Genomic DNA, 24,350 nt, shown 5'->3' on the forward strand with positions numbered 1-24,350 from the left:
TTGTCACTACCAACCAGTTGCAGAAAATGGCAAACAAAAAGAAGTAACAACAGCTTAAAGTTTTGAATACTAACTGTGTATAATGTATGGATTGAGTAATGTATTCAGCTTTGAGGATTGTGTAACCTTGTTAAACCAGTCCACTGATCTTCGTATTTAGCATAATGCTAATTTTGAGTTCATTGTTGATTATGTTTTTGTAGTTGCACTGTGATATTGTTAAATATTTTTTGTATTAAATTTGTGAAGTCTCTATTTTTGTTGTTGGTATTAACCAATCCACTCAATTTGAGTTACATTGTGCAGAAATTTTGAACTTTTAATAAGTGAAATATGACATCAACAAGATGTGAATTGTATACAACAATAACATCAAAATACATACAAATGTGGCCTAGCTAGAAATTAACAGCAACAACAACAATATGAAGATTATTTCTTCACAGCAACAACAACATCACCCATACATTAACTTTACAGCAACAACAACATCAACTTTACAGCAACAACAACATCAAAATAATACTGCAAAACATAAGCAATTTTATAGCAGATTCTTGAACAAAACATAATATTACTTTAAGACAAATACACAACACATTTTAACAATTAGGCTTCAATCTCCATATTCCAAACACTACCAACCTAGCAACGATCACACCAATAATAAATATATTTCTTGCTAGGTTTATTTTTTTTATCAAAAACCTTGACTTTCTTCAACAAACTCCAGATCACCTTATTTGCTTGAGGAGGGTGTCGATCTTCATACCAATAAAAAAATCACATCCACTCATTTTCTACAAAATCAAAAAAAAAATTAGAAGCCCACAATTAACAGAAAATACTTATTCCTTTTTTTTGTACTTACATGAAATAAATGGAGCTTTAACATTCACATTGAATAAAAATTGCAATATATGAGTAAAAATATCAACATAAAGAATTACTTTACCTTTGAAAGTTTACAAGTTAAAAATCTACGACCTGGATTTAGTTGAGTCCAAGAAGCCTTTAATAGTGCTTCATTATCACATTTACAATATCGACATTCATCCAAAGAGGCCATGAAAGAGTTGGAGAAGCTCGACATGGAAGTGTAGGAGAAGAGTGAGAGAAAAACAAAGAAGAAGAGAGAAAACCAAAGAAGAAGAGAGAAAAACAAAGAAGAAGAGAGAACTTATTTTTGCCCTAAATCAGAGAAAAAATCTAAGAAATTAGGGCAAAAATGAAGAAGAAGATGCATAAATATATAGATAAGAGGGATATGACCGTTATAGGCCAAGTCTGATGCCACATCAGCTGAAAAAATAGCCTTTACGCGCCTCTAGTAAGTGCAAAACACGCGAGGGTCCAGCTGATTAAAAAGTGTCAACATGACACAATATACCCTTACATTAAGTGTCTAAAATGAACATATCTTGGTTTAGGTAACTAAGTGAAAGTTGACGCCAACTTTAAGGGGCCAGCGATGGGTTTGGCCCCATAACATATGCAATATATTGTTATGGTATCATTGAGGATTTTAAAAGAACATTATTAAGAATTTTCAATATCATGATAATATACGAATATACCGTTGAATAACTTAAAAAGACCTTTATGATACCATCACAATATATATATACTATGATGGTATCATTCAATATTTGTGATAATATCATGTCAGTATATGATATATACTTAAAGGACTGCTCATTGAAAAATGATATCATGTTATTATATATATGATATTATGTGATGACATCATTGAGAAATTATGAATTTCTCACTTGAAGAATTGTTCATTAGTCAATGATATATATATATGTGTGTGTGTGTGTGTGTGTTTGTATTATTGAGGATTGACTTAGTTGTACATGAATAAATGTAGAAAACCTTAATAATACCATAGCAGTATATGAGTATATTGTTATGGTATCATTAATGAATGAGTAATTTTGTAGATGAATGAATAAAGGAAATCTAAGTGCTACCACAATAGTATATCCACTTATTGCAATGGTATCATATATGATTTGAGGAGCGTTACTAATTATATGAAATATTTCTTAATGATGCTATGTCGGTATATGATGGTATCATAAAGATATCGCTGAGGGATTGAAATAAACATCAATGATATCAGAACAGTATATAAATATACTGTAGTGGTATAATTGCAGACTGAAACAAACCTTAATGATATCATGTTAGTATAATAATAATGCGATAATATCATGGTCGTGATTCGCATATTTTGGGGTATGAATTGTAAAAGAGTATTTCTATGTAATTATTTTGTTTTTATGGGAATGCCGTTAGTTTTCCCAAATAAATATGCTTGTTGACTCGAGCCCAACAAACCAATGTGGTGGTTTTTGCAGCCTATTTATAGTCGACAATAATCTCACATGATTCCATCATTCTAACATCACTCTTCTTGTCGGCGACCGTCATCATCGGCTGCCGGAGCTACCCATCGATTTTCTCTCTCTCTGGAAGGGGCTCTGTATCATCTATAACTCTGTAAATAAGTCTCACTTTACCTTTGTGATTTTTTATGAGATGTTTGCAATAATAGAGCGGATTGCAAATTTCGGAACTACTCACTGTTAAAGTTGTTACCTAGAGAAAAGGACAAAGAAAGAATCTTGCTTATGTTAATAGCTGCAAATTTGTCTTTTTTTCCGACTTTACTCAATTCCTAGATGTTGATTATCTTGGCTACCACTAATTACATGCTTAGATACATCACAGATCCTTAGTGTTTGATCCAAATCAAATTGCAGATACTACATTGCTGTTGTTGCAACTATTTTAGATAAATACTTCTTTGACTATGTGGGATGGTATGAAATGGGCCTAACCAGAGAGGAATGTAAATAGTATTGAAGAATTTCACAGTGCTTATTTTGGAAATCAAATTAATAACATGTCTAGTTTTACTTGCTTTTACTTTGGAAAGACATTATTTGTTGATTTTTTTAAAAAAAACTTCCTTGTTGGGTTTTGAACAGTGTCTGTAGATGATTTAGGTGACTCAAATATGGGAACTGTGAACTTCGTCTGGAATTTAACTAAGAGGTATTTCACCTTTGGACTCATAGGCCTTACCGTCTCTGATTGTTATGCTAGTATTGTCCCTGTTGGTGGCATTTCCATGTCTCCCACATTTAATCCACATGATGACAGTTCAGTGAGATCCTTGACTTGTAACTACTTTTTTTCCTCTCTTTTAAGTTCTTAATATTTCCTGCTGCGAACAAAGATCACACTATGAACTAGTCGTTATGATGCAGGTGACTTTGTTATAGTGGAGAAGCTGTGCCTTGAAAAATACAAGTTCTCCCTCGGCGATGTGGTTGTCTTCAGGTAACTCTTGACAAGCTGTTCAAGCTGCGTTTTTTTCTCTTCTGTTGGCTCAAGCACCTGGATTACATTCTAATTAAAGATGTTGTTGATTCACTAACCTGATGAGAGTATGACCCAAGTTGCTTATCTGGATGATATCTTTATGAGTTGTTTAAGTTTGATTGTCAGACTTTACTACCTAACAAATATATGTGTGTATTGGTTGAAATGAGAAATGAACTCGGTCCATACTTCTTACTTGGTAGTTTTGATACTCCATCTGACCATGAAATAGATATTCTTGGTTCCAATGTTGAACATTAAAGTACTCAAATTTTGATATAATTTTTGCTGAATTAGATATCTTACTCTTAATGATAAGTCCCACTGTGACAAAGAAGACACTTTCAGATTTTATTTTTGAGTATCTGACATAGCTCCCGTGACTTTCATAGATTTCCAATAACTTCACCTGCTTCTATAAAGCTCCTAGGATTGAGTTTTTGCTCTTGCATCCATAGCAAGTGTAATTAAAGCAAGTCCATCGTTCAAAAAAGTTATTCATGGAAAGATGTACATATATATTGAGTTTGAGCCCGTTTGGATGGGCTTTAAGTTAGTCAAAACCAACTCAAAACCCCTTTTTTAGCTTTTGAACGTGTTTGTCTAATGCTAACTTTAAGCCATAAAGTTCTTAAAGTCAGTCAAAAATGAAAAGTTAGATTCCTAACTTTTTTTTTTCTAAGTGCTTAAAGTCATTTTCTTTGACCATGGAAATTACTTTTTTATCCCTTATATTTTAACTAAATTCCCAAACTACCTTTTTTATTCTTTTAACCCTAAAATTCACATCATTTTCCTCATTTAAGCACTTTTATCCAAACACTCAACTGCTTATTTATAAAAATAACTTTCAGCACTTCAAAGTTCTAAAAGCATTTCATACATAAAAGTTATTTTTTTAAGCTCATCCAAACGGGCTCTTTATGTAAAACTTCTTGTGAAGAGAAAATCCAAAGTAAGATCAGAATCTCTGTTATTCTCATTACGCTTTATGGTGAAATACTCATTCTTCATTCTTGAACGAGTAGAGAGCATTTGAAACCCTACTTCGTGATACTTTTAAGGACCTCTAGCGCGCATTGCTCTTCTTTGACTATTGTGTTCTTGGTGCCTTTTTAACAGTGAATTTAGTATATCAATCCAGACATCCTCCTACTACTTCAAGCTAATGAGCACTATTAATTAAGTTGTTCTGGATGCCAGATCTTGTTTGACCTGAAAAACTATCATTTTGTCAGTGATCAGTAATGACCTGCCCTTGTTAGACATTGTGGCTCTTCCCATCCTTATACAGCCCTCTCCAAGTCCATTCTAAGCAGTGGTAAATTCTTAGTATCAGCCTATCAGGTCATCATATATTATACTTTAAGATGTTATCTTCTATAATTCAAGTGGTCTTTCATAAATTGTGCCAGCAAAATTCAATAATATGGTTCATGTGGACACCCTCCTTATCTTGTTTCCAGGTAGCAGAGGCCAATCTATAATAAGTTGATATCTTTTTTTTGTTGTTGGAATTTAAATATGAATATCTTTTTTTTGTTGTTGGAATTTAAATATGTTCTAATTTTCCTCAACTATCTTTTGTACTCATTGTTTGATTTGTAGTTGACATTCATTTCAGCTCTACAACTAATCATAAAGAGAAAAATATAAAGAGAATAACAGCCTTACCAGGTGATTTGGTAAGTACCCCTCATTATGATTGTCACGACCCAAAAATTGAGGTCATGATGGCACACATCTCAAAACCCAATCTGATGTGTAACCCTAAAAATAAAACTCATACAAGACTCCCAAAGGGAAAAGTGATGCCACGATTTAAATGAAAAGAAAAAAAATAATGAAGAAATTATCCCAAAACCCGGTGTCATAAGTATAAAGAGCATCTAATACAAGGTTCGAATCTGAAGATACAACATAAGTCTCTGAATGATACAAAAGACTGAAAAATAAAGATAGACTAGTGACGATCCGAATTCTGGGACCTCACCACTAATCTAAGAATACACAATCCGCTAGAATATTAACTGTCACGTGAGGTACCCCGACTAGTATCTGCATCAAAAAGGGACACAAAAGTAGGGGTGAGTACAATTCACATGTACTCAGTAGGTTTTAGCTGACTGAGTATAAGGAATTAATCAAACCTATGAAATAAACTAAGGAACGCTTCCACCTGCATACAGAAAAGTCCCACTTCGGCATCGGTGCCGCCAGTTTATATATATATTGGCGCGAGTAAAGTAAACCCATAATAACATCTCATAATCACAATTAATCATATAATTTAAGCAGCACAGATATCAATGCAATGCAATGCAATATGATGATGCAATGATGTGGTGGTACGGTGGAATCAAGACTATCGCACAGCCTGTCGTATACACCTGCCGAGCTGTGCTACCAAGCAGGACCCATGGGGTCTCGCAGACCATATACCTCAATCACAATATCTCATTATCCTTGCCACCTCCTCGTAGTCAAGGGATCACAATGCATCCACTACCCTGCCGGAAAACTGCCTCGGTCAGGGACTTAAGATGAAAAGGTTAGGATCACAATGCATCCACTACCCTACCGGAAAACTGCCTCGGTCAAGGACTCAAGATACAAAGGTTGGGATCACAATGCATCCACTACCCTGCTAGAAAACTGCCTCGGTCAGGGACTCAAGATACAAAGGTTTAAAGGTGTTTCATTTTCTTTCTCAAAAAGAATTTCCATATTTCTCAACTTCCCATGTTTCATGATATGATGAATGAGGATGAATGCATCAAAACACATATGCATGGAAGTAATAATCAACTCACATGTGGTATAAGGTTCAAAGTTCTCAAAACTTAACCTACACATGATATTCACCCTCAATAAATAGTAACGGGAAGAACACACTTTCATTTAAATATTCACCCCTTTCTCAACAATATTTCAATACTCAAGTATGCTCAAAACCCCCAACTCAATCTCTCAGGCGGCATCACAAGTCAGATAATATACTCAAGCCTCTCTCTTAGGCAAATCATAATTCACATGCTCTCAAAGCAAATAAGATAACAAATAAGGCCCCCACACGGGCTATGTAATACAAATAAACCCCGTCACGGCAACACATTAATAAATAAGCCTCCACACAGACATCACAATATATATAACATTCTCAACTCATACTACAACTCCATCCCAAAGTCTATAACATATGAATGACTAATTACCCCATCTCAATCTCAAAGAAAGATAGCCAAACCTACCTCAATTGCTGAAACCGCACTCGAATACCTCCACCGGACAAGCAACTCTCGAATTCAGCGCTCAAAATGACAACCCACTATCAACAATGAAACATACACGTCACAAGGAGTCTAATGTGGCCAAAATTAGGTGATAATTACTGATCATCTCTCTGCTGCTGAAGCAAAATCCCATTGTGGGTTTTCTTCTATTTGGCCTAAAGTTCTCACAGTCAACAAACCTCTGTCGTTGCAGCCCCGCAGCACCTCCACCAGCAGTGCCCCTCAACTTGCGCTCACAGCTCACTACTTCTTCTTCTTCTTTCTTTTTCTTTTCTTTCTTTTTGCTTGTTTTCCAACGAATACCTCCAGATCTGTTCAGATTTGGCCTAGATCTATTGATTTTCGGCGTCGTCTCGCGGTTTTCCATTTTTCGGTGTGAACAGTATTTCCGGCGTGAACAGTAATTCCGGCGTGAATAGTATTTCCGGCGTGAATAGTGTTTCCAGTATGAACAGTGTTTTCGGTGTGAACAGTGTTTCCGGCGTAAATCAGGTTCTTTTCAACTGGAGTTGGTACCTCCGGTTTATCTATATTTTTGTTCATACACTTATCGTTGCATTTTGCTAACTTTAGATTTTTGAATAATTTATTAATTCCTACATATTTTCGTGGCTTTAGATAGTGATGGTAGATTAAGGTCATGTTCTCATTCAGGGACGGGGTCGGGGACGAGGGTAAGGAGGGGTAAGTGGGTTAAAGGAGCGTCTAGACTGAGAGTTGGTTCTTGGAATATTGGAACGTTAACGGGAAAATCCATAGAGCTAGTTAAAATTCTAAAGAAGAGAAAGATTAATATAGCTTGTGTCCAAGAGACCAAATGGGTAGGTTCTAAAGCTAGGGAGGTAGACGGGTATAAGCTTTGGTTTTCAGGTAGATCAAAATATAGGAATGGGGTAGGCATTTTAGTAGACAATGATCTAAGGGATCAGGTAGTGGAGGTTAGGAGAGTCAACGATAGGATGATGTCGATTAAGGTGGTCGTTGAAGGGAGCACATTCAACATTATTAGTGCTTATGCGCCACAAGCGGGCTTAAGAGAGGAGGATAAGAGGCGCTTTTGGGAGGATTTGGACGAGTTAGTGGGAGGTATACCACCTACTGAGAAGCTTTTCGTGGGAGGGGATTTCAATGGTCACATCGGGTCTATTTCAGGAGGGTATGATGATGTGCATGGAGGCTTTGGCTACGGGGTCAGAAATGTAGGAGGCCTTTCACTTTTGGAATTCGCAAGAGCTTTTGGGTTGGTCATAGCCAATTCGAGTTTCCCAAAGAAGGAAGACCACTTGGTAACATTCCATAGTTCGGTGGCTAAGACTCAGATAGACTTTTTACTCCTGAGGAAGGTCGATAGAGGTCTGTGCAAAGACTGTCAGGTCATTCCGATAGATAACCTTACAACCCGACATAAGCTTTTGGTGATGGATTTAGGGATCAAGATGATGAGGAATAAGAGGGTCGGGGATGATCGATCTAGGATCAGATGGAGGAGTTTGACCACTGCTAATGCCCTGGAGATGGGAGAGAAGTTGAAGGCCATGGGGGCCTGGGATAGTAATGGGGATGCGACCAGTATGTGGGATAGGACGGCTAGTTGTATTAGGACTGTGGCAAGGGAAGTGTTGGGAGTCTCGACTGGTAGTCGTAGTCGGCATCGAGGAGACTGGTGGTGGAATGGAGAAGTGCAAGAAAAGGTGAAAGCAAAGAAGATGGCGTACGCAAAGTTGATAGAAAGCATAGATGAGGTGGAGAAGTGGACGAATAGGGAACTTTATAAAATAGCGAGAAAGGAGGCGAAGTCGACGGTTTCAACGGCAAAAACAACAGCTTTTGAACGCCTTTATGCTGAACTAGAAGAGAAAGGTGGGGATAGAAAATTGTTCAGGCTAGCCAGGGCGCGGGAGAGAAGGGCACGCGATGTGGACCAAGTGAAGTGCATTAAGGACGAGCATGGAAAAGTATTGGTAGACGAGACCCTCATTAAACAGAGATGGCAGTCCTATTTCCATAAACTCTTGAATGAGGAAGGGGACAGAGACTTTGTGTTGGGAGATTTAGAACATACAGAGAGGCGTTGCAATTTTGGGTATTGTAGGAGTATTAAGGTCGAGGAGGTTAAGAGTGTCGTTCGTAGGATGCGCTGGGCAAGAGCAACCGGACCTGACGAGATTCCTGGGGAATTTTGGAAGAGCACGAGTTCGGTAGGTTTGGAGTGGTTGACTAGGTTATTTAATGTCATTTTTAAAACGGCAACGATGCCCGAAGAATGGAGGTCGAGCATAATGATCCCTCTATACAAAAACAAAGGGGATATCCAGAGTTGCAACAACTATAGAGGTATTAAGCTACTAAGCCATACTATGAAACTGTGGGAAAGAGTGGTAGAGATGAGGGTGAGGAGAGACGTGTCTATTTCAGAGAACCAGTTTGGATTTATGCCGGGACGCTCAACTACAGAAGCCATCCATCTTATGAGGAGACTGGTGGAGCAGCATAGGGAGAGGAAGAGGGACTTGCATATGGTATTCATCGACCTAGAAAAGGCTTATGATAAAGTCCCAAGAGAAATACTATGGACATGTTTGAAGGCTAAAGGTGTACCTATGGCATACATTAGGGTTATCAAGGACATGTACGAGGGAGCCAAAACCAGGGTAAGGACAGTAGGAGGGGACTCAGAGCACTTCCCAGTGGTGATGGAGTTGCATCAAGGATCAGCTCTTAGTCCTTTTTTATTTGCCTTGGTGATAGATGGATTGACGCGACAAATTCAAGGTGCGGTGCCATGGTGTATGCTTTTCGCGGATGACATAGTCCTGATCGATGAGACTCGCCGCGGAGTTAACCTCTAAGCTGGAGGATTGGAGACATACCTTGGAGTCTAAAGGGTTTAAGTTGAGTAGGACAAAGACAAAGTACTTAGAGTGCAAGTTCAGTGAGACACCTCAGGAGGTTGACGTTGAAGTTAGGCTTGGTGCTCAGGCCATCCAAAAGAGAAGTAGTTGCAAGTATCTTGGGTCTATCATGCAAGGCAGCGGAGAGATTGACGATGATGTCACACATCGTATTGGGGTAGGGTGGATGAAATGGAGGCTCGCTTCCGGAGTGCTATGTGACAAGAATGTGCCACCAAAACTTAAGGGCAAGTTCTATAAAGTGGTGGTTAGACCGGCTATGCTGTATGGGGCGGAGTGTTGGCCAGTTAAGACTTCTCACATTCAAAAGATGAAAGTTGCTGAGATGAGAATGCTGAGATGGATGTGTGGGCACACCAGGAGCGATAGGATTAGAAATGAGGCTATTCGGGACAAGGTAGGAGTGGCCTCGGTGGAAGACAAGATGCGGAAAATACGACTGAGATGGTATGGACATGTGAAGAGGAGAGACACAGATGCCCCAGTGCGGAGGTGTGAGAGGCTGGCCATGGATGGTTACAGAAGAGGTAGGGGTAGGCCGAAGAAGTATTGGGGAGAGGTGATTAGACAGGACATGGCGCAGTTACAGCTTACGGAGGACATGACCTTAGATAGGAGGATGTGGAGGACCCACATTAGGGTAGAAGGCTAGTTCATAGTCTCGTTATTCTTCTCTATTCATAGGTGTAGTAGTGCATTACGATCTCTTGCGCTTTGACTTCTGATTTCTGTTATTTCTGTTATTATTTATTACTTTCTATGCTTTGATTACTCAATTTTACCTGTGACGCTTTCATTATTTATTTAATCGTTATTTGTTATTAGTATTTATTTATTTGTATTTATTTGTTATCTATTCGTTATTTGTTTGTTGTTTTTCTCATAAAGCTTTTAATTTTCTATTCTTATCTAACATTTTTTATGCATTTATGCTTTTACTGAGCCGAGGGTCTCCAGGAAACAGCCGTCCTACCTTGGTAGGAGTAAGGTCTGCGTACATTCTACTCTCCCCAGACCCCATGTTGTGGGATTTCACTGGGTTGTTGTTGTTGTTGTTGTATTGATAGGTTTCGGAATCGGGGGTAAAATAGTCCAAAAATTAACTATTTTCGAAAAGGGTCAAATCTGGAAATTTATTGAACAATCCCATTCTATTGGTAATAAGGAACTCATGGTTGAAAAACCCATAAAAATAGAGCTCAAAACGAGTTGGAAATCACAATTTTCCTTAAATTCGGATTAGGGAAGAAACAAAGATTTTTGGGGTTTGAAACTAAAATTTAAGAGTTAAAATCATCAAAAACTTAATGAAAAAGGAAGGTTTTAGGTCAAAAATCACTTACCCAACACTTTGCCTCGAAAATCTCTTCTCAAATCACCTCAAGGAGTTCAAGAACTCAAACAAATGATAAAAAATATTGAAATGGGAAGAAAGGGGCATTTTCTGCCCAAAAAGTTACTGTTCACGCGTGTTACTGTTCACGCGTGTTACTGTTCACGCGTGTTTTGTACAAATTTTCGAAAATCACCCTCAAGGTCATTACAATATCCACCACTAAAAAGGATGTTCGTCCTCGAACATAAGATAAAATAAAGTACTTGGGGTCTCAAAAAGCTGAGGGTACCGAGCCTGCATATCAGACTCTAACTCTGAAGTCGCCTCCTCAGCAGGCCGATGCTGCCACTGCACCTTGACCGAAGCGACCTCCTTGGTCCTGAGTCTACGAAGCCGCCTATCTAGAATAACTGTCGGCTCCTCCTCATAAGTCAAATCCGGACTCAACTCTACCGCATCATAAGAAATCACATGAGACTCATCCGGTATGTACTTGCGAATCATGGAAACATGAAACACCGGATGGACAGCTGACAATTTAGGGGGTAAGGCCAACTTATATGTCACTCCACCTACTCTCCTCAAGATTTCAAACGGGCCAACAAACCTTGGGCTAAGCTTGCCCTTCTTTCCGAACCTCATCACACCCTTCATGGGCGATATTTTAAGCCACACGCAATCACCCACCATGAACTCTAAGGGACGAACCCTCCTATCAGCATAACTCTTCTGACGACTCTGAGCTGTCAATAGTCTACCTTGAATCAAACGTACCCGCTCCACAGCATCCCTAAGTAAGTCAGTATCCAATGCATCAACCGCAACAGAATCAAACCATCCAATGGGTGATCGACACCTACGACCATACAATGCCTCAAATGGTGCCATTTGAATGCTGGAGTGATAACTGTTATTATAGGCAAACTCTGCTAAGGGCAAGTGTTGGTCCCATCGGGCACCAAAATCAATCACACAGGCCCTAAGCATATCCTCCAACACCTGAATAGTCCACTCGGACTGACCATCGGTTTGGGGATGAAATGCTGAACTCATCTCTAGCCGCGTACCCATACCACGCTGTAATGTCTTCCAAAAGTGAGAGGTGAACACTGAACCCCGATCCGATACAATAGAGATAGGCACCCCATGCAGCCTAACAATCTCACGAAGATAGATCCTAGCTAACTGATCCGCATTGTAGCTAGTCTTCACCGGAAGGAAATGGGCTGATTTGGTCAATCGATCCACAATCACCCAGACAGAGTCATACTTACCCAATGCCATGGGTAATCCAGACAAGAAGTCCATAGTGATACGCTCCTATTTCCACTCTGGAATGGGCATCCTTTGCATAGGACCACCCGATTTCTGATGCTCATACTTTACTTGTTGGCAATTTAGACACTTAGCCACAAAATCAATAATATCTCTCTTCATGCCACACCACCAATAGTGTCGTTTCAAGTCATGAAACATCTTTACCACTCTCGGGTGAATCGAATACTTGGAACAATGAGCCTCCTCCAATATCATACGTACCCATTCACTAACCTTGGGCACACAAATGCGACCATTAATCCTCAAAACTCCCTCCGGATCAAGAGAGGCTGATTTTTCTTCACCACTCAACATTTTGTCTCGAATGGCCCTCAACTTGTCATCTTCAAACTGGTGTGTATGAATCTGGTCCATCAAAGTAAACCTATCCTCCACAAAGGCCAAAATACCATGATGTGTAGAAATATCAAGTCGGACCAACTGTCTAGCCAATGACTGAACCTCCAACGCCAAAGGCCTCTCCACAGCCTTAAGAAAGGCCAAACTACCCATGCTAGATGCTTTGCGACTCAGGGCATCCGCTACCACATTAGCTTTGCCCGGATGATAAAGTATGGTAATGTCATAGTCTTTCAATAACTCTAACCACCTACGCTGCCGCATGTTCAGATTCGGCTGAGAAAAGATATACTTAAGGCTACGGTGGTCAGTATAGACCTCGCAATACACTCCATAGAGATAATGCCTCCACAACTTCAGAACAAACACCACCGCTGCTAACTCTAAGTCGTGGGTAGGATAGTTCTTCTCATGTACCTTCAACTGTCGAGAAGCATAAGCTATAACTCTACCTTTTTGCATCAATACACCACCCAAACCGACTCCCGAAGCATCACAAAACACAATAAATGCCACGCCCTCCTCGGGTAAGGCTAGAATAGGTGTTGAAGTCAATAATTCCTTGAGCTTTTGAAAGCTCGCCTCACACTCATCAGTCCACTGAAATGCCACGGTCTTTTGAGTTAGCCTAGTCAATGGGGCTGCAATAGAAGAGAATCATTGAACAAACCGACGATAGTAGCCTGCCAACCCAATAAAACTCCGAATCTCGGTAACCGAAGTAGGCCTAACCCAATCACGAACCGCTGCAACTTTGGCTGGATCAACCATAATACCATCCTTGGTCACTATATGACCCAAGAATGTCACGGACTCAAGCCAAAACTCACATTTGGAGAATTTTGCATACAACTTCTCCTCTCTCAATCTCTGAAGGACTGTCCTCAGGTGCCTATCATGATCCGCCTCATTCTTGGAATAAACCAAGATGTCATCAATAAACACGATCACAAATGAGTCCAAATAAGGTTGAAATACCCGGTTCATCAACTCCATAAAAGCAGCCGGGGCATTAGTCAACCCGAAGGACATAACCACAAACTCATAATGCCCATAACGAGTCCTGAATGCAGTCTTTGGGATATCAGATTCCCGAACTCTCAACTGATGGTAACCCGACCTCAAATCAATCTTTGAGAACACAGATGCACCTTGAAGCTGGTCAAATAAATCATCAATGCGAGGAAGAGGATACTTGTTCTTGATAGTGACTTTGTTCAACTGTCGATAGTCAATACACATCCTCATAGTACCATCTTTCTTCTTCACAAATAAAACTGGTGCACCCCACGGTGATACACTAGGTCTAATAAACCCTTTCTTCAATAAATCTTCCAATTGTTCTTTCAACTCTTTCAATTCTGTCGGAGCCATCTGATAAGAAGAAATAGAGATGGGTTTAGTGTCATGCTCCAAATCAATCACAAAATCGATATCACGGTCAGGAGGAACTCCCGGCAAGTCTGTAGGAAATACATCCATAAACTCTCTCACCACCCTCGTAGTCTCTATATGAGATGACTCTGTGGTGAGATCACGTACATGAGCCAAATAAGACAAACAACCCTTATCCATCAAGCGACGAGCACGAATATAAGATATCACCCCCTTAGGATATGAACTCGGATTACCTTTCCATACCACGCTAGGTAAACCGGGATAAGCTAAGGTCATGGTCTTTGCATAACAATCTAATATAGCATGATAAGGAGATAACCAGTCCATACCCAGTATCACATCAAAATCAAGCATGTCTAATAAAATCAAGTCTGCACGGGTCTCTCTACCCGAAAATATCACCAAACATCCCTTGTATACCCGATCCACTACTAAAGATTCACCTATTGGGGTAGAAATAGTAATAGGCACAATAAGGGACTCACTCACATAATTAATACCCACATCGAAATAAGTCGACACATAAGAATAGGTAGACCCTGGGTCAAATAATACTAACGTAAAATGATGGTAAACCAAAACAATACCTATAATAACCATATTAGAGGCCTTTGCCTCAAATCTACCCGGTATAACATATCATAACTGATGGTCACCCTTAGCCTATGAACCACCACAACTACCACCTTGAGTACTCTATGAAGCACCTCAAACAACTAAAATTGGTGTATCACAGACAACTTGTGATCCTAGCTGAATAGAAGAAGAATCACACATTTTCCCCTTATTCAAACTCACTATAACAAAATAACCCAGTAAACTACTCCCAACTCATCATAGGAGGACCGACAGGTCTATGAGAAAGAACAGACCTCTATCACTTCTTATCCATTCCCGCAATTATAAAGAGAAATAAGACATTCCATGTGCCTTCAAGATACCCGATTTTGAACAACCTGTCCTAACACTTGGTCAAAAAGATATAAGCCTTCTCAACAGTGATAACCTCAAACTTGGGAGACAATACCCTGACGAATCTCTCCAAATCTCTTTTGCTCCTAAGTAAACATAGCAACGCTAGAAGACATAGGTGGAACCACATATCTCAAAGGAATCCAAAGTGGGCTAATTAGATATCTAAAATTTGAAATCTAACCGTCAAAGTCTAACCGACCATTTTCCATACTTTTTTTTTGTTGCTCCACATCTTCATACTCATAATCACGCTCGAATGGGCATCACTAAATCATCCTTAAGCAAGAGCCGCTATTTCAAATCCGACAGTTATTTTTAATGCGGAAGGAATAGATTAGAGGTATACAACACTTAATATGAATAATTCGCACGAAAGGAATCAAAGGAAAAAGTTTCTCCTATTAAGTATCTTGTAGCCTCTCGAAGATAAGTACGAACGTCTACGTACCGATCTGCAAGACTCTACTAGATACCCTGTTCTTTAACTTATAAGACCGGTGAACCTAGGGCTTTGATACCAATTTGTCACGACCCAAAAACTGAGGTCATGATGACACACATCTCAAAACCCAATCTGATGTGTAACCCTAAAAATAAAACTCATACAAGACTCCCAAAGGGGAAAGTGATGCCACGATTTAAATGAAAAGAAAAAAAATAATGAAGAAATTATCCCAAAACCTGGTGTCATAAGTATAAAGAGCATCTAATACAAGGTTCGAATCTGAAGATACAGCATAAGTCTCTGAATGATACAAAAGACTGAAAAATAAAGATAGACTAGTGACGATCCGAATTCTGGGACCTCACCACTAATCTGAGAATACACAATCCGCTAGAATATTAACTGTCACGTGAGGTACCCCGACTAGTATCTGCATCAAAAAGGGACACAGAAGTAGGGGTGAGTACAATTCACATGTACTCAGTAGGTTTTAGCTGACTGAGTATAAGGAATTAATCAAACCTATGAAATAAACTAAGGAACGCTTCCACCTGCATACAGAAAAGTCCCACTTCAGCATCGATGCCGCCAGTTTATATATATATTGGCGCGAGTAAAGTAAACCCATAATAACATCTCATAATCACAATTAATCATATAATTTAAGCAGCACAGATATCAATGCAATGCAATGCAATATGATGATGCAATGATGTGGTGGTACGGTGGAATCAAGACTATCGCACAGCCTGTCGTATACACCTGCCGAGCTGTGCTACCAAGCAGGACCCATGGGGGTCTCGCAGACCATATACCTCAATCACAATATCTCATTATCCTTGCCACCTCCTCGTGGTCAAGGGATCACAATGCATCCACTACCCTGCCGGAAAACTGCCTCGGTCAGGGACTTAAGATGAAAAGGTTAGGATCACAATGCATCCACTATCCTACCGGAAAACTGCCTCGGTCAAGGACTCAAGATACAAAGGTTGGGATCACAATGCATCCACTACCCTGCTAGAAAACTGCCTCGGTCAGGGACTCAAGATACAAAGGTTTAAAGGTGTTTCATTTTCTTTCTCAAAAAGAATTTCCATATTTCTCAACTTCCCATGTTTCATGATATGATGAATGAGGATGAATGCATCAAAACACATATGCATGGAAGTAATAATCAACTCACATGTGGTATAAGGTTCAAAGTTCTCAAAACTTAACCTACACATGATATTCACCCTCAATAAATAGTAACGGGAAGAACACACTTTCATTTAAATATTCACCCCTTTCTCAACAATATTTCAATACTCAAGTATGCTCAAAACCCCCAACTCAATCTCTCAGGCGGCATCACAAGTCAGATAATATACTCAAGCCTCTCTCTTAGGCAAATCATAATTCACATGCTCTCAAAGCAAATAAGATAACAAATAAGGCCCCCACACGGGCTATGTAATACAAATAAACCCCGTCACGGCAACACATTAATAAATAAGCCTCCACACAGACATCACAATATATATAACATTCTCAACTCATACTACAACCCCATCCCAAAGTCTATAACATATGAATGACTAATTACCCCATCTCAATCTCAAAGATAGATAGCCAAACCTACCTCAATTGCTGAAACCGCACTCGAATACCTCCACCGGACAAGCAACTCTCGAATTCAGCGCTCAGAATGACAACCCACTATCAACAATGAAACATACACGTCACAAGGAGTCCAAAGGAAACATAGATTATACATTATCATTGCTAGATCTTATGTGGTTCAAATTCAAATAAAAGTGAAGACCCTTTAGTGTATAGTGACATTTGATGTTGTTGTCCTAAATGGAATTCACTGGAAAAGATTTATTTCAAGTATATTTGCAATCAGCTCATTGACTTGAAAAAGCTTTCTTTTTTCAGATTCCTCTGGGTTTGGTTCGTGGAAGGGTTACTCATGTTGTGTGGCCTCCTCACCGGGTTGCTAAAGTTGAAAGAATCACATCAAAGAGCCTAACACCTTTTTAATTCTATTTTGAATATATCATAATGTGTGAGGGCAAGCTTTTGAAAATTAGAGTTGTGTGTGTGAGAGAGAGAGAACGCTTTTGTGAACAAGTTTGGTAAAACTTACCAAGTTATTTGTTTCCCTAAAACAATGCCTCACATAAGCATATGCAATTCTTTCTTTGTCCCAATTTATATGACACATTTTCTTACTTGACAAATATTTAATGACACTTAGAACATTGTACCCATGTTTGGCAAAAAGTCCACAAGGGTACTCTTTTTAAGGGCAGTTTTGGAAGCCTTCAACTGTTGAATGCATGAAAGCAGCATTTGTGAAACTTATTTCAGCATTGAGGATCTAAAGAAGCAAGGTGACTAGGAACTTGGAACAAAGAGGATAATATGTTTATAAAAGAGAGCTCTAAGCGCAGCAGCTACAAGGTGACTCTGCCATCTATTGTGCTATAAGGAGAAGCAGCTATTTACTCCTGTGTTTTGGTAAATTGTATACTGTGGTGCCACTCAATTTGGCATTCTCAAGTAACATCATAACTTCACACTTCCCCCTCACTCAGGTGTAGTCAATTTCTCTTGATCGAACTTGAAAGCCTTTCGAGCTTTTTTCAGCTCCTCATTTGTGGACAACACCTCTACACCGGTTAAGTCCTGCACAATACAACAGTAGGAAATAAGGCCAAGGCAACACCACAATCTCCCAGCTTAATTCTCTCCAACCAAAAGTTGGAGTAATTTGTTGTTTTAGTGATCAACATCAGGTGCGGGGTAACGGATTCTGCAAAATCTAAAATTTAAGATTGGGGGGTATGGATCGGAATTCGGCTAAAAAAGTTTAAATTAGAAAATAAAGCTTTAAAGATGTTCTAAATTTTGAGATTCAATTACAAACCTCCCAACTCCTGAATTTCTCTTCTTTCCTAAGAATCAGCACAGATCCTCAGTCCTCCCAATAGCCCCTCCAGACGTTATTGCTAGAACCTAGACAACACAAGCTTAGTACTGTTATCAAAGAAGATTAAAGTATTCTCATAGACAGAGAATGGTGTTATACTGTTATTAGCACGTCGTTAAACAGAAAGCAATTAGCAAAGGCCATAGTCAATCCAAACAAACAAAAAATAGTCGACAGCAGCATGCCATACGCATAACAATTCACGAGTATAAACACCATGGACATACACAGATGAAAAACAACGAAAAGGTGAATAGTGAAACAGAGAGGCATCTTACATTGATATCATCTCCAAAACCATACATCATGCGTTGCGTAGTGTAATATTTACAAATACATCTATGATCGATTGGTTAATGTATGCAGAGTGCAATTTTGTCGTTACTAAACATTTTGGATTTGAACTTAAAATTGATGTTACTGCTAAGCTAGCAATGGGGCAATAAAACATATAATTCAAGAGCATTCTTTTCTCTTTCACAGAACCACACAACGGAGACATTGTAGTGCTAGACCAGATTTACCAGCCGCGGTGCAATTTAGAGTACAAGAAGCATTACATTTACTTAATTTAGCCTTGTTATATTACTTGCGGAAGATGCATCGTTACACTCTGAATGGTTACTGCTAACTTCACCACCCTTCTTGTAACTGTCACTTGTAGATCCGTGCAAACTTTACATGTATTACCAGCTAAAACTGATGGACTCAAAATGAAGGTTGGTCATGGCCACACAGGATGAACAAATGGTTGCTATTTCTTGCTTCATTCTTCTTGGACCACTAACAAAAACTCCAACATTTGATTCTTCACACCGTGTAACTATCTCTGCAAAACAAATATCCATCCTCATTTTAGAAATAAAAATGTTAGCAAATTCATCGGAATACTGTTCGTGTGCTTCTTAGCAAATAGAAAAAAGAGGAAAAGGTGAACTTAGCATACTTCTTAGATTAGGCCTTTCACCATAGCGTACTTTTGTTGCTCGAGTAAATGTTTGAAAGGGTAGGCTTTCCAGCTCTATATCCGCATTGTTAAACCATGAGCCCGGACCTGGAGAAGTCATTGGTTTTGGCATGTCATTGTTCTGAATCTGCACCATTTCCTTAGCATTCTGTTTTTTATTCCAAACAAAGGCAGCTGATGCAGTTATAGCTATAGACACACAAAAAAACAACATACTGAGAGCTGCTCTTTCTGAATATGAATATATCATCCCTGTGTTATGGTCAATAGGATATATGTAATATCGGTTTAAAATGCCAATGAGCAGAAGAAACATGATGAAAGATGATGTGATTATAGCCCCAAGACAAAGCCAATTGTTCTGGCCTAAAACTGCGGAAACTGGTCTATCTGATGCATTGGGCTTAAGCCATAGTGTTTTGAGGAACTTCTGGTTGTCTTGTAGAGGCTCTGTCTCTCTTGTTACATATGCTTCGATCTGTATCTGCAATTGTGAAATATTATAGTTGGTTCCTGAAAGGGGAAGGAGAAGTTCCAGCATGGAGAGATCTGTTGATTTCTTGAAAGCAGCAACAAGGAGAACTTTTGGGATCTTGCAGCTTGTTGAGCCAGTGATATAAATCAGCTCTCTGATGATAGATATAAAAGGAGTGATGCCACTGCCTCCACTCACCATAACTAGCATATCATGTCTGCAAGCATTTTTCCTCATCAAGTAAGAAAATTTTGAATCCACACAAGAAAAGAGTCAACTTAAAGTTGAAACCAAAACCAACAGGCATCATTCTTCTTGATTTCGATTTTCTTTAACAAAAAAAAGTGACTTTCTAAGATGATAACTATTAGTTGAATGACCATCTGAGAAATCAACTCGTTTGATACCTCAAGAATTGGGTTGAAGTCGGTCCATAAGGCCCCTCCAGAGAAACTTGAAGATGGTGTCCTGGTGTAGTTGATGAGAGCTTCTCAAACAGTTTCTGAGACCATTTCCCTTCACTTTTTATGACAATGCTGAGTTTCTCAGGTTCCATGTTACTGTTGGAAGTCACTGTAAATGGATGCCACTGCAACTTTGAAATACTAGGCACATTTATGAAAACTGAACTCGTTGGATTGTACCTTAGCCCTGAAATCCGAATATAAAAATACATAATGTAACAGCGTGACAGCAACATGTATCAATGGATTGAAATCCCATTGTACCATAGAGCAAGTTAATCACCTGGACTTTTAGAGAAGTTTAGCTCCACTGCTTGGCAAGGTAAAATACGTGCAGAAACCAAGCAAACGCGATGTTGAGATTGTAAGAATCTCAAATAGCGGTCAATCAAGAAGAGGTAAAATCCAGGAAGAGTGATGCAGGAGTAGGTAAATCCAACATGGAATACAAAGAATACTACGAAGATAATGTAGAGATGATGTGTATAGAAGAAAAGCTCAAACAACTTTCTCCTGATTCGCGGGAAACTTGTCATCCACATAGCTATTCCTGCAAGCAAGGACACTTCTCCAGCCACAATGGAAATTCCAACCTTATGCCATTGCAACATCTGCATTTTCGCAAAACAAAATTGTAATAGGTCACCAATGGACTGCTCTATTTTCATACTCATGGGAAAAATTGACATACTTTTGAAAGCTGATAAGTATCAGCCCAGAAGATTATGAAACATAAACCATGAGCAGTGAAGAGGGCCATGACAGCATGACCAAGCCAAATATGATACTTAACACTGGACTCTGATGTGAGTCCGAAGAGTCGCAAAATGGATGATCCTCTGGTTACTGGAAAGAAGAGGAAGGCTAGACAAATGTTTCCTACAAGACCTAGCATGAGAGCCACACTTTGTAATTTACCTTGCCATCTGCCCAATCATCATTTTCATCCATCAATTTCAGTTTCCATTGTATTAAAAACAAGAAACAGAGTTCAATATTTCAGTAAAATCTTACACTTTTACTCCCATCATTGCTGCAGATTGTCTGGTTATACTCTTGAACATGCCATATGTGTAAGATGAGATTGACCAAATGAGAAGGGCAATGAACATGAATAAGAAACATAATTCTGTCCATGAAACAATGCCTAGAGGACCTTTCGTAATTGCTGGTCGACTCCATGAGGCGAAACGCGTACCTTTTGAGGTTCTGTTACCATAAAACATCAAAGAGAATAAAGGACATAAGATCTCAATTCCTAATCAGCTGATAGTAGAACAATACACTACCTACTTTTCATGATGTGCATTAGCATACTTGACTAAATGAAGGAAAATACACCCCAAAGTAGCAATGAACAGAACTGGAAATGTGTAGATCAGAATGTTTGAACCTGCACAGCAAAAAAACATTAACACTTAAAAGTCCAAAAATGATTGACTAATGTATTGAATATTGAATGTTATTGTTACATAAATAATTACACAAATAAAATAGTCACACGATTCAACATGACATGCAACGGAACTAACACAGAGGTTCTGGTTTCAAGTTTCACTGCCATTCATTATTAAAAAAAAAAAGAATCAAGCATGCACTCACTTGAAGGGATGTGACATAATTACACAAATATAAAGGTGGGAGAACCAGGAGAAAATGAAACCTTGTTTTCCAAAGTAAGTGGAATTGAGTTTAGCATAAATATGAGGTAACCAATGCAAATAAAATGTGTTTGTGGGCATCATTATCCAAATCATGAAGTAGGCCATTAAAATCAACAAAACCAAAAGTTTTATTGCTTGTTGAATATTCCAACTCATTCTTTGAACAAGAATTTTTTTGGCAGCCATTACCCTTTTTTTTTAGTCTTTTGGCTCTTGTAATACTACTAGGTTTCTACGAGTGCACTCTTATTTAAAATGAATGAAATTCAAGACAAGTTAAAATAAAGGAAAAGAAGACTCTCAGTAAAGCTCACTTTTCTTTTCCCATAAACATAATTGGTTTCATTACATATTTGACCAATTGATTGTTTCTAATTTACTCCTTCAGATTGAACGTTTTGTTGATCTTTAATTTCTGTCATTCAAATAGACTGATCTTTAATGTTTGCTTTTTAATAATTGAGACATAAATTCTTTTTGAAAATTCAAGTCATACTCATATATAATTTATGAAATATTATGATATAAAAATATAAATTTATGTCCCATAAAAAAGTTAATTTTTTTACGAAGAACATAAATTAAAAACCCACATAATAGGGACAAAAGTGCAAATACCCCGTATCCCTCTTTCGGCTTTTTTTTAGAGAGTGTTAATCTGGCAATGAACTAGCCTCATTTTTGGTTTGTTCTATAACTATAACTGAGCCCATTTAATATTATTATGTCATTTCTGCGTAAGTTAAAAGAAAGGAAAAATTACTAGAAAAACCACTTTTTAATAAATAATTACTGATTTTAGTGATACTTTTTATTTATTACCATTTATAGCAATATATAACAATATTATGATATATCTACTATGTATTAAAAGTGAATTATGCGTGCAATATAAATGTATCATAAGTATTTTAAAATATATTATACTTGTTTGGTAAAAAATTGACACAATGTATTATAAGTGTATTAAAGTATGTGATAAATTAAGTATCCATGAATAAAACTTGTATTATATGAGTTTTATAAATTATTCTCGCTAATATGTATTAAAATTGTATTATAATTATATTATAAGTGTTCAGTGAAAAAAAAATATTATTGCTATAAATAGTAAATATTTTCTTAATATTGTACATTTATGTAAATTTCCCTAAAAGAAATGACTTTAAGATGGGCAGATCTTCATATTTTATTCCGTTTTATAAAAATGACCATTATAAGATTTGATCTTAATTATTTCTTTCGACTCCATTTAACAAATTTATAAAATAGCTGCCGTTACGGAAAATTTTAACTTATGCCCATAAAACAAACGTTCAGGGCAATTAGAACTTAAGTATATTGTCATCAGACATAAGTTTTAACTTTTGTTCATAGATATTCAGGATATTTAAGACAGTGAATCTACTCAATTAACTAAAAAGTTTGTCTTATAAGCAAAAGTTAAAACTTAGGTAAGTTGTCTATCAGACATAAATTCTAATTTTTGTTTATAAGTCAGACGTTCAAAATATTTCAAAAAATTGAACTTGTTCAATTAACCACAAATTTTATCTTATCGTAAAACGTTAAAACATATGTATGATGGGCAGCATAAAGTCTTCTCAGCAAAAAAAATTCAAATTAAAGTCAGCTTTTAAAACATAAGTAAAGACAAAAACTCAAGACCGAACATTTTGTGGGACAAAAATTCAATACCAAACACTTTAAGTAGGGTGTACATAGATTGGGTTTATTTGATTTTTTATTAAAAATAATTAAATTAATTATATCAGTTTATTAAATCAATAAATTAAATCAAACAAACATAAAGTCAATTTTTTTAGTTTTGGATAATGATTGAAAAATAGATCAAATTAATATTATTGAAAAATAGATCAAATTAATATTTTCACTTACCTATGTGACAAGATAAAATTTAAAATTTATAACTGAATAGAAATTTCAAAAAGATTGTAAAATTCACGTGAGTACAAGATACTTTCGTAAAATATCAATGTTCTACGGTACAAAATAGAATATTTACAAAGTAGATTGTTGGCTTTCGATATGAAATCTATAAGGCTATAACAATGTAATTGTGACTTTCCATCTGAATACAAAACAAGATACCTATAAATGTTTACAAGCCCCAACTTGGAATAATATAGCTAAAAATTGAAAACAAAAATATAGGGAAAAGTCATAAATTTTCTCCTGAAGTTGTAGCGATTACACACTTAAACTATTATGGCGATCTATTACACACTCAAACTACTTCAAAGTAAATTTATTATCCCCCGAAATGTATAACACCACTCTCACAGTATGTGGTGTATTACACTCACTGTCATGTCAGCGCAATATCAGAAATTATAATTTTTTATAT

General features: G+C 37.7%; 2 protein-coding genes across 3 annotated transcripts; one reads left to right on the forward strand and one right to left on the reverse strand.

Annotated features, from left to right (window-relative positions):
• The first annotated feature begins 2,361 nt into the window (after window positions 1-2,361).
• On the forward strand, window positions 2,362-17,606 carry LOC129900972 (uncharacterized). Of its 2 annotated transcripts, none has more exons than XM_055976076.1 (4): window positions 2,362-2,508; window positions 3,000-3,194; window positions 3,282-3,354; window positions 17,356-17,606. In XM_055976076.1, exons 2-4 carry the CDS (start codon window positions 3,029-3,031, stop codon window positions 17,447-17,449), a joined length of 333 nt encoding a protein of 110 aa, XP_055832051.1. In that variant the 5' UTR covers window positions 2,362-2,508; window positions 3,000-3,028; the 3' UTR covers window positions 17,450-17,606. The 2 variants fall into 2 exon arrangements, with proteins under 2 accessions (XP_055832051.1, XP_055832052.1); XM_055976077.1 differs by having other exon boundaries at window positions 3,000-3,173.
• Window positions 17,607-18,412: 806 nt separating this feature from the next.
• LOC129900679 (ferric reduction oxidase 2-like) lies at window positions 18,413-22,161 on the reverse strand. The gene is made up of 9 exons (XM_055975691.1): window positions 21,982-22,161; window positions 21,612-21,711; window positions 21,333-21,527; window positions 21,010-21,244; window positions 20,602-20,929; window positions 20,262-20,505; window positions 19,359-20,071; window positions 18,973-19,241; window positions 18,413-18,438 (listed from the first exon to the last, which is right to left on the reverse strand). The coding sequence occupies exons 1-8, from the start codon at window positions 22,136-22,138 to the stop codon at window positions 19,099-19,101; spliced, it is 2,115 nt and encodes a 704-aa protein (XP_055831666.1). The 5' UTR covers window positions 22,139-22,161; the 3' UTR covers window positions 18,413-18,438; window positions 18,973-19,098.
• Between the last annotated feature and the right edge of the window lie 2,189 nt (window positions 22,162-24,350).

Source organism: Solanum dulcamara, chromosome 8 (assembly GCF_947179165.1).
Source record: "Solanum dulcamara chromosome 8, daSolDulc1.2, whole genome shotgun sequence".
Taxonomy (NCBI): Eukaryota; Viridiplantae; Streptophyta; class Magnoliopsida; order Solanales; family Solanaceae; genus Solanum; species Solanum dulcamara.